Below are 11,878 nucleotides of genomic sequence, written 5' to 3'. Positions count from 1 at the left end.
GAAATTTAAAAGCCAAGCAAGATAGAAAGTGAACTTCCAATACAAAAAAGGAAATATGTGGTAAAAGCATACAAAGAATCCTTCTACCTTTCAGAAAACCTGTGTACTACACACACCACGCCCCTATCCTTTCACGTGGTAGTGGGAACAGCCTCGTGTTCAAGGTTCTTATGAATAGTCATGGAGATGCTGGCCACGTTGTCCCTTTTTGTCCTGGAGCCACTCATCTCCTCCACTGAATTACCAGACAGGTGCAGCAGGGCTGGTGGAAACCCACAGCACTGGGTACAAATGCCAACTGTCCTGGCTTCTGGGACTGGAGAAGAGGTTTGCAAGGTGACAAGAGGATCATTCTGTGGCCAGTTCCTCACAATTTACTGTAGACCAGTGGTCCCCAATTTTTTTGGCACCAAGGACTGGTTTCGTGAAAGACAATTTTCCACGAATGGTTTCGGGATGAAACTGTTCCATCTCGGATCATCAGGTATTAGATTCTCATAAGGAACATCCAACCTAGATCCCTCACTCGTGCAGTTCACAATAGGGTTCAGCTCCTATGAGAAGCTGATGCCACAGGTGATCTGACAGGAGGCGGAGCTCAGGCAGTAACGCTCGCTCATCCTCTGCTCACCTCTTGCTGTGTGGTCCAGTTCCTAACGGGCCACAGACTGGCACTGGTCCATGGCCTGGGGACTGGGGACTCCTGCTGTATTGTAGCAGGAACATAGGTAAAATACTACTAGCCCCCTGGCTTGAATTACTAATCCCAACCACTTCTGAATGTGCCTAGCCTCAAAGCCAGCTTACACTTGACCTGATTACTCAGCAGGCAAATCCTCAATGCTTGATATAAAACCAATGAAGTTTCCCAGTACTAGAGTATTTGCAAATCAATATCAAATGAATGTTGAATGAAAGGGTATAGGTTCAGAAGTATAACAAGACACGCATTCAGTAAGAAAGGGGCATCAGAAACTGCCTTCTAAAGCTTACCCAGAGATCTTTCTTTCGTCTGGTTGGTTGACCTCACCACGGGAAGGCTCGCGCGAGTCCGGCTGCCTCTGGAAAAAGGGGTTGGAGCATCCCCCTCAGACATGGCTTCCAAAGAATCAGCGGACGTCTCTGATAAATGCTCGACCGGGTCACCCAGACTGGGTGGTTGAGGACTGTGAGACAGTTTGGGGCTCCTTGTCTGCAAGACATTTTAAAGAAAGTGGGAAAATAGACTATTATTAATCATGTCGAAAATATGTCCAATGCCATCTCTATTAATCTGGAAAAATAATATGGCAAGGGGGAAAAGTCCATCAGAAGGGTTAGATAGAGAAAACTAAAGACCTAGTGGGTCAAAGTATCAGTTGTGAAAATTGCCAGAAAATAACATTGCCCTTAAGTGTTCCATTGTATTGATTGATTGATTACCAGAGTGCAGTGGCACGATCTCGACTCACTACAACCTCTGCCTCTTGGGTTCAAGCAATTCTCATGCCTCAGCCTCCTGAATAGCTGGGACTACAGGTGCTCTCCAACATGCCTGGCTAATTTTTGTATTTTTAGCAGAGATGGGGTTTCACCATGTTGGCCAGGCTTTGAGTACTTTGAGTACTCTTGAACTCCTGACCTCATGTGATCCACCTGCCTTGGCCTCCCAAAGTGCTAGGATGACAGGCGTGACCTGCCACACCTAGTCTCCATTAAGATTTTTATTGTTTGACTTACGTGGTCCATTTTGAACAGGGGGTTTAGGAGAAGTCACATTATAGGAAAACCATAGCAAACAATTCCTTTTGTCAGACAAATTCTAACAGTGCTTTCACAACAGAGGGGACTGTATACTTTTTTATGCACCCAAGATGGATGAGGTACTCATACCAGAGTAAATTGTACACAACTGGCCCTTAAGAGTCTCATACCAAGACTGTTTCCACAATCAGTAAACTCACAGTGCGAGGGAGATTTCTATTCTATTCTATTCTATTCTATTCTATTCTATTCTATTCTATTCTATTTTTCTGAGATGGAGTTTCACTCTTGTTGCCCAGGCTAGAGTGCAATGGCGCCATTTTGGCTCACTGCAACCTCCACCTCCTGGGTTCAAGCAATTCTCCTGCCTCAATCTCCCGAGTATTACAGGCGTGTGCCACCATGTTCAGCTAATTTTTGTATTTTTAGTAGAGATGGGGTTTTGCCACATTGGCCAGGCTGGTCTCGAACTCTTGACCTCAGGTGATCCACCTGCCTCAGCTTCCCAAAGTGCTGGGATTCCAAGGTGCGAGCCACCATGCCCGGCCTTATTAATGATTTTTGAACAAGGTACGCTGACCATTCTTTAGCCAGTCCTGCCTTGAGGTTTGGGCTACAGATTTCTTTCATGGATGCCCAAGGTGTGCCCGATACTCTGGCAGTACCCTTTGAGAATCGGATAAGCAGCTTCTTGCTAAAAGTACAAGAAGACCCTTCTCAACAGCATCAATTGCATTATCCAGAAAATCACACCTTCCTATACGCCTCTCAGGACCTTCCCATTGAGGAAAGCAGGGATAAGGTCAGTACCTTCCACCCTGTGTTTCTTAAGGGATGAGGCTTCAAGGAGATGACTGGGTGTTCCACAGGAAACTCAGCTCAGATTACATGCCAATATCATGACCAGAAGGAAGATGCATTACCAGTCAGATTGTCTCCTTTGGTTAATTTTTCTGTGCAAATCCCCAAAGTGGTGTATTCCTAGTTTTACAAAGTCCACTTCTGTTATGGGGATCTGGCTTTGACATACATTACAAGTATTTGACCAGGAAAATTATCCCTAAATCACTGCCCAGTTCACCAAGGTTTAGACAAATTCATGTGGTCCTCAGTGAAGTAGCTTCCTCTTTACTGTGCTCAGCAGAATATCAAGGTATGATGTCCTCATCCCTAATATTTTTTTTTTTTTAAAAGAAGATAGATTCAGTTTAGCAAAATAGCCAAGAAATAATATTACTTTAAGCAACATGGCTACATTTATAACCTCTGCTGTATGGTCATCTTTGTAGCTCACGGCAGAAACGACATATTTGATGAGTTGTCATTTTCCATTGCAGAAGGTAATAATCCTTGAAGAAAATCAAAATCAAATGTTTCTTGTTCAGGGTCATCGTAGTGGTAGGTAAGTAGAAAAATCAAAGATGTAGGGCTATATATTTTCCCCCCTCACTTCCTATACATAACTATTTAGCTCCAAATGTAAACTCCTCTTTTCGTTGTTGTTCTTATTCACGTTCTCACTGAAAATGATCACTACATATTAGCAGTCTCCTCACACGCAGTACCCTCCCCTATGATGCCAGCTTGCTGCTGAGACATCAGTTAGTTCAGAGAAAAGACAATGGAAATTGCTGACACTTGTGTCAAATACCCTGTGATCTGATATGTTGGGGGGAAAAAAAAAGTCAAAACAGCATTTTGGAACAGTGCTAGGCACCATGGGTAAAAGTGCACCAGAGATAAAAGTTCTTGAGCTCGTCAAGCATATAAAGTCTATATGGGGGCAAAAGATAATGTATATGCAATAGATGGACAAGAAGAATGAAAAGGTGCATCACCCTGAGTGCAGAAGGAGCTTGGGGCAGTAACTGTTGAATTTAAAGGGGCATCGGGAGAGGAGAAGAGGGAGGTGCAAGGGTTGCTCTGAACTGAGCAATAAAGCACAGGGCCACCCACTCCAGCCTGGTCTTTCCTGATTGGACTAAACAGTAGTCACCTGATCTTAGTTGGACCAATCAAATTCTCACCCCTGGAAATGTCTTTCCTGATTGGGTCAAGAAGTAGCCACCTGAACTTAGCTGGTCCAATTAAATTCTCTCCCCTGTAAATTTAGATCTGGGACACAGGATCTATTAGTCAATGTCTATGGAGAACTTGAAACAACTTAGTTTTCAACTTGAAGCTGTGGTTAAAATGGGCAGGGAGAGTGAAACAGAGAAAAAGGGCAGAGAAAATAATAAAGCAAATCTGTATTAAAAAACAGAGATGTGAGAACCCCACGATCTTCAGAGAGCACAAAGGATAAGACAGCAGTCATCTGGGGTCTCCTGGGCTTCCCACTTTCCATTTCCAGTACATTGTGGGGTCCTTCCAATTAATTTATTCAATTAATTCAATTTTTGTTGTGCACTAGTTTGGGATAACTCTTTGCCTTGCAAACAAGCCACCACTGACCAACACCAATTCTAATGGTTCCTCCTGGCTAAGCTGCTATGATGTTCACTTATTCATATTAGTAAGAACCATGGAGAAAGCTAAACTCTCTGGAGCTTGTTTCCATAATAATACTTCCCATCATTTTCTATTTCATAGATGAAAATTTCTAAAAAAAATTCCCCCCAAATTCATGAGGGGTTACAATACAGGGATGTTGATTTTATTTAGCAAAATAAGAGGCATTAAAGAAATCTCACTCTCTGTGGTATGATTTTTTTACCATAAGAAAGGAAAGATACTTTAATACCAGAAAAAGGGGAAACAAACACAATTTCAGGTTTGATCTAGTAAAAAATTCTTTATGTTGGAGTTAGCATTCTCACTTTGCCTCCGGTGAAAACTTCTCTCAGTCATGCATGGCCTACAGCTGGGTGTTTGAAGCTGCTACCCTAAGCTACTGAGTGGAGAGCTCCTCCTACCTGAGGGGGAAGCAGAGGATGGTGGGAATATTCTCTGAGCCAAGTGAGCAGGACTCAAGGGTCCATAAGACTGGATTTTCCTCCTTGCTCCATGGAGATCCCTGTTTCCATCACAACCTTGTAAAGGCTTCCCTAATCATTAGGCAACCCCAAACCCGGGAACCCAAACAGTAAGCCCTTTGGGGTCATACAGGAAGGGTGGTCTGTACAGTCAGGCCACCTGAACCCCACTGGTCCTTTCTATTCTTCTCTTCTTCAAAGGAGACTCTCTGTTACCAAGACATGCTGGTGTAATTGGCTCAGTGCAGCTCTCTCCTCTTCTGCATCTGTGATTGACCCTCTAGAAATAATCTTTTCCTAATGAAAGGATGAGGGAAGAAATAAAGGACTCAACATATTAGGTGCCCGCTGCTCTGTACCAAGTAACTGTCATGTGGTAATCTTCTTTAACCTTCCCTGTAACCTCATACTATGGGTTATCACTGAGAAAATAGAAAAAGCGGGACGGGTGCGGTGGCTCACACCTGTAATCCCAGCACTTTGGGAGGCTGAGGTGGGTGGATCACGAGTTCAGGAGATCAAGACTATCCTGGTTAACACAGTGAAACCCCATCTCTACTAAAAATACAAAAAATTAGCCAGGCATGGTGGCGGGCACCTGTAATCCCAGCTACCTGGGAGGCTGAGGCAGGATAATGGTGTGAACCCAGGAGGTGGAGATTGCAGTGAGCCAAGATTGCGCCACTGCACTCCAGCCTGGGCGACACAGTGAGACTCTGTCTCAAAAAAAAAAAAAAAGAAAAAAGAAAATAGAAAAAGCAGCTTGCTCTGAAATTCTACCAAATGAAAAGAGCAAAGATCATGTGTGGTGTACTCCAGAGTTGACACCAGTGTAAGATTGGTTGGTTGGTCATTATTTATTCAGTCAGTCAGACAGGGTCTCTGTTGCCCAGGCTGGAGTGCAGTGGTGAGATTATGGCTCACTGCAGCCTCGATCTCCCAGGCTCAAGTAATCCTCCCACCTCAGCCTCCTGAGTAGCTGGGACTACAGGTCTGTACCATCATGCCCAGTTCATTTTCTTCATTTTCAGTAGATGAGGTCTCACTTTGTTGCCCAGGCTGGTCTCAAACTCCTAAGCTTAAGCGACCCTTTCATCTCGTTCTCCCAAAAGTGCTAGGATTACAGGTGTGAGCCACTGCACCCTGCCTCAAATTTTTATTTAACCAGGAGTCTGGAAATGCTAGTTCTAGTTCAGCTTTTGCCAAAAGTGGTACACGTATAACCTCACTGAGTCACAGCTATCTCATCTGTAAGGCCAGAGGTTGAGCTAGTTGGTGTCTCAGATCCCTTACAGGACCAAAACTTTCTAACTCTAAGTACACATCACACAAGAAGAAAAGATCATGTCACCCAGAAAAAAAGTTTACTGAGATTTCCTTCGAATTATTTATCCTATAGCACCTGCTCCACAGAAATACGTAGCTAGGTAGTGCTAAGATCTGGCTTTCCACATTTATGTCCTCAAGTGTATGCAACATAGTTGAACAGCATTAATTTTTAAAAGATGGCCATGATTTCATTTTAACATCATAAACAAATATTTGCTGAAATGTTCACCAAGTGCACTGTTTTGCGAGGGGGATTGAATTTATTCATATTCTTTGCAGTGCTATTGGATTTGGAGATAACAACAAAGATAAAAGAAAGAGCTAGAGGCATTGGTGATGTATTTTTCATTCCCGTTTTCAGATCCTTAAACCCTAAATTGAAATGCCGAGGTCCCGAAAAGGAACCTGCAAATGTAGCTTTACATAATATGTTAATTGCCAGGAACAGTGGGGTGTCCGGCTAGCCAAGATATTCACTTTGCTTCAGATTACATTCTTTTATTGTGAAAAGAAAAATCAACATTGCCGTGATGAAGTTTTACTTCATCCTAATTAATGCCCAATTTGCCACAGGGCATTTGAAAATACAATGAAGTTTTCCACATGCAAATATATTTGGAATGACTCATTCCTAGCACTCATTAAATGATGTGGTTAATTTAATCATGACATTCAGACACTTTTCTTTCACTTGTGTAACTTTCAACTTAAACCTAGTCAAAATTCTGATTTCAGTTGAAGAGAACCTCCTAGTTGCTAGGTACTCTTATTAAAAATTCCAGAAGCAAAATATTAAATTAACAAATAAATCATCCACAGACTTTAGGTTTTCTCTACCATTCCTGCTTCATGGTACTCCAAAGGAAAATTAACAAACTGGCACTATGGAAGCTCTACGCTTCTAAATTTGCTTACAGAGTCCTTTCTACAAGCCACAGTGCAGTTGCCTTTTTCCCCATTTTCTGCCCTCCTTCTAGTTTCCAGTCTTTAATGTCTGTGCTAGGTTGAGGACTAAGGGTGGGAAGGAAGATAGGGAGCTCCATCGGGCACACCTGGCTTCCATCTTGCCTCCCATCCTTACATAAACCCTTCCCTGGTGACAGCATCAGCTGAGGTTTTCTTCCTTCAGGTGTCCACTTGCCATTCTCTGGTGAGTCCTGTGACCAACAGCAGGTGTATGTTTAGAACAGCGAGCCCTGTGGTCAGGTACAGTGGCTCACACCTGTAATCCCAGCACTTGGCGAGGCCTAGGCAGGTGGATTGCTTGAGCCCAGGAGTTCGAGACCAGCACGGGCAATGTAGTGAGACTCTGTCTCTACAAAATAATTAAAAAATTAGCAGGTGTGGTGGTGCACACGTGTAGTTCCAGCTACTGGGGAGGCTGAGGCAGGAGGATGGCTTGAGCCCAGGAGGTCGAAGCTGCGGTGAGCTATGGTGACACCACTGCACATCAGCCTGGGAGAAAGAACAAGACACCCATCTCTAAAAAATAATAGAAGAATACAAAATTTTAAAAAGAGCAGAAAGGCTTGGCTATGCATGGCTTCTTGGCAACTTCCCACAGCTTCTGTGGTTTATGGACAGAAAAGCAAAATCTGAGTCAATATCTCCCCAGTGCCATTCTTGCAATTATGCTCATTCTGGGGAATAGACTGAGACCCCCATGATTCTAAAATACAACAGGTGGATGTGAGAACTGCAACACAAATGGAGAAGACAACTGTACTTAGTTTTATTATGATCTTGTAATTTTGGGGTGGGTCTGGCATTAAAGACTCAGAGAAATGGTGGTGGAGGAGAATAAATCAGCAGCTTTTGTTTTTAATAGAAACCTTGGGTGCACGCACTAGAGGGTCCTGCTGTAATCTACAGTACAATATACACATACACAAAATCGAGTATTTAGTGGACACCTGGATGCTGCATGTGAGCAGTTTGTGGATACGTGCCAGACTTACTAGTAACCAGGAACTTCTGGACCTTACAATAAGATAGATCTATATTCACTAACCCCGCTTTAATGCCAGCTTCCAACTGTGCATATCTGAGATTCTCATGTCTCTCCTAGCTTAAGTTGAGGTCTGAAAATTAGTATTTCTCTTCCCTGACTTGGACAAAGGAGAAGCATTTTCTCTAGGATTTATTTTGATGAAATATCCTTGATACACTCAGTTTATATCCTGTTTCTTCAAGGCTAATATTTCAACACTTTTCTCCCTTTTCCATCCAAAGAGTACCCAGACATTATTCACAATTTTCACCTGTGAAAACAGAATGGCATTTGTTCTGGATGGAAATCAGATGATTCAGCAGTTGGGCAAAGTACAAGTGCATCTTTTGTTTCCACATTTTCCTTCTCTGTGTGTATTATTTCATTATCAGATTGGAAGGATGAAAAGGCAGTGATGCCTAGTACCGCGTGCTCACGGGCGGCTCAGATAGAGCCAGCCACAGTCATCCCTGCACTGAGGCATCCACTGTGTGGAGTGAAGTGAGCCAGGCAGGACCCCTCTGCCAACCCAGTGTCACCATGCAAAGCCCCCTGCCCTCCTACAGCTGCAAACAAATAAATGACAAGGACACCTCTGTGCAGAAAAGGGTAGTTCCTCATTGTTTAAAGAAGCACCACGCTATGCAAATACTCTCCATAGAGTATTATCTGTGTGTCAGATTCGTCTTCTGAGGTATTGTTAATTTACCTTGTCCTTGTGGTTATCAGAAACAAACAAAAAAGTTATGGAACTTCTATTCCTAGCCATCGCCTCCTGGGAAACTGCCAAGCCTTTAAGTTCTAAGGTCTTCCCACAGGGAAGGGTTGTTAATGGTATCTCCATGCTACAGAGGCCACTCTGAAGACTCTCTTCCTAAATTGGGATGAGAAGGTAAAGGTATTTGGAAAAGAAATCTGGACTTGCCTCCAGAAGAGGAAAGGAGGAAGTTCCTAATTAGGCAGGAAGAGGGGAGTGGACGTCTTCCCAGAGCCAAGAAGAGGGTGGCAGTTGTCAGGGTTGGTGATGGTGCTCTTCAAATTCGAAAGACCTGTATTCCATTTGCAAGAAGTGACCCACAACTGGGAGGGTGGATGTGTGACATGCTTAGAGTGGCTGAAACCAGGTGCTCACACTTAGGATGCTTGGCAAAGGTCCCCATAAACCTGGCTGCAAACAGGCTGCATCGAAGGCGATTCACTATGAGTCCCCGGAGACTCAGAGGCCCTGGCCTGGTTTTATTGGATTGGACAAGCTCCCCAAGATTTCCTTATGACTCCAAGTGAGGGGACAATGCTTCCCCTTAATAGGATGAGAATGAATTTCTCAATAATTGCTGAAGCCAGGATAGATTAGTTTGATTTGGGAAAATTAAGAAAAGTGGTACTCTCGTATTGGAGTGTCAGGAAGCAAATCTGTACATATTACATCTTTAATAGAATAAATAAATCTTGAAACAATTTGGAAGGCTGGTTAACAAATTACAACGTATGTGTACTCCAGAGTACTACACAATCATAATAAAGGTGGTTTAATGGAATTTTGGGGTATAATTTAGTAATTGGACACAATATAGCCAAAAAGCAGCATGAGTTTTCTTTTGATGGTGGCATGATGGGTAACGTACTTTCTTTTTTAATAATTTCACTTTTTATTTTAGATTTAGATTTATTTTAGTGTGTAGGTTTGTTACATGGATATATCGCAAAATGCTGAGGTTTGGGGTACAATTGATCCTGTCACCCAGGTAGTGAGCATGAAACTGACCCAATAGTCCCATAGATTATTCTTTTTGATAAACTGAATAAGAAATTGACTCTTCTGGTCTCAAAGCTGGAAACTAGTATTTGTTTTATCTGAGCTCCTTCCTCAGGCAACACCTTTAGGCCTCTCAAAAAAGTATCAAAGAACGGACACTCACCAGATCACCAGACCAGATGCCACACCCCCATTCATCATGATTGTTTCTTCACCCCTCCTCAGTTCTTGTTTTCTTACATGTTCTTATGTTTCTTTCCTGCTACATAAACCCCTAGTTTTAGTCAGTCAAGGAGATGGAGTTGAGACTGAGCTTCCATCTCCTTGGCTGCAGCACCTGATTAAAGCCTTCTTCCTTGGCAGTACTTGTCTCAGTGATTGGCTTTCTGTTTGGCGAGCAGTAAAACCTAGATCAAACCCCTGGTGTTTTGGTAACAAGCATAGTATTCAATGGGTTTTCAACCTTTGCTCTCCTCCTGCCTCCCTGCTCCAGTAGTCCCCAGTGTCTATTGTTGCCATCTTTATATCCATGTGTACCCAATGTTTCGCTCTCACTTACAAGTGAGAATATGCCACGTTGGGTTTTCTGATCTGCATTAGTTTGCTTAGGATAAGAGTGACATACTTTTTTATGTCTCCAAAATAAGAATATGTCGTTTTTACAAATCAGAGAATTGCTAAATAGGTCATGATATTTTTAAAGAATAGATCAGAGGAAGGGAAGACTTTTCCATAAAACATTTAGAATCTAGAAGGATTCCTGTCTATGGTGACCTGAATGCATTCATGCCCATTCCTGTCTTCTTTCATGTATTCTGTATGATTGGATTCTAGGTTTAAGAACTTGTGGTTAGAAATGGTCGCTGAAATGACAACACAAGTGCATGGGGAAAACACAGGAAGGGAAACATGTTTTTCATTTTCATGCCATGCAATATTTGGCAAGAATCCAGAATTATAAGAACTTCCAATTCTACAAAGCGATACAGTTAAAAGAGAAGCACCAAGACCATCAAATCAATTTCAGACATGCGAACTGCACTCCAACCTGTAAAGAGACAAGACTGCCACATCTGCAGTTCTGATACCATCACAGTAATTTAATTTAAAGGCTCTTAAAATTTGATTCTAGGTAAATTTGGAATTTTAGCAATTTTCTATGATCCCCTAGATATTTTCTACCTTTCAACCTCTTAATAGTTTGTAGATGATACAGTATTCCTTTTTTTTCCCCTTGAAGAGGTTTGGTTCCACCTAGAGGAGCTGCTAAATCTGTTGCCTTGGAGAGGAGACAGGGGTTCTTATCAGATCAGAAGTCAGGGTGGCCTTTTTAACTCCAGGATTAGACATCAACCTGCCACCTGCCTGCCTTGTGGTTTACCTGTAACATGACATAAACTCCACTGAAATACCACCTCGAACTGTCTGCTCTCTGACTCCTCCCCAAGCCAGAATGAGATAAAAGCTATTTAAAGAAAATAAAGCCTAGCTCGACTATGATCTCCATTTAGCATCCTTCTACCAAGTTAGAAAATTAGATCATCAGTAAGTTCCAAGTCTGGATCTCGTTAACTCAGACATTCTTCCCCTTCGGAAATACGTTCATGCAACTTGTATTCAGTGATGTGTTTTCTTCTTTTCGTCTTGCCAATACAAAATCAATACAAATTTGCCAATACAAAATTACAAAATTGGGCTAGATGCGGTGGCTCACACCTATAATCGCAGCACTTTGAGAGGCTGAGACAGGAGGATAAATGAAGCCAGGAGTTTGAGACCAACCTTGGCAACACAGTGAGATCCCATCTCTACAAAAACAGACATGTTTTTTGAGCCGGGAGTGGTGGTACACCCTACTCAGGAGGCTGAGGTGGGAGGATCCCTTGAACCTGGCAGCTCGAGGCTGCAGTGAGCCATGATCACGCCACCGTACTCCAGCCTGGGTCACACAGCAAGCTCCTGTCTCTAAAAAAACAAAAGCCACATGAAGAATACTGCTGTTTACTTGTTGGTCCTGCCTACTATGCTGATTCGTGTACCTTACAATGTTTCTTTTAGAATTTTTTTTTTTTTTTATACTTTAAG

General features: G+C 42.6%; 1 protein-coding gene across 10 annotated transcripts in view; it reads right to left on the bottom strand.

Moving 5' to 3' along the window:
• The window catches only part of KIAA1217 (KIAA1217 ortholog), a 351,420-nt gene that overhangs the window by 168,442 nt on the left and 171,100 nt on the right, over positions 1–11,878 (bottom strand). For all 10 annotated transcript variants that reach the window (XM_017863059.1, XM_017863062.1, XM_017863072.1 and 7 more), the window contains exon 3: positions 994–1,192. In XM_017863059.1, the coding sequence (XP_017718548.1) occupies positions 994–1,192 (199 nt within the window). The remainder of the gene's footprint in view (positions 1–993; positions 1,193–11,878) is intronic.

Source organism: Rhinopithecus bieti, unplaced genomic scaffold (genome assembly GCF_001698545.2).
Source record: "Rhinopithecus bieti isolate Rb0 unplaced genomic scaffold, ASM169854v2 scaffold_66718, whole genome shotgun sequence".
In the NCBI taxonomy this organism is placed as follows: Eukaryota; Metazoa; Chordata; class Mammalia; order Primates; family Cercopithecidae; genus Rhinopithecus; species Rhinopithecus bieti.
This window is presented reverse-complemented; position numbering and strand designations above follow the sequence as displayed.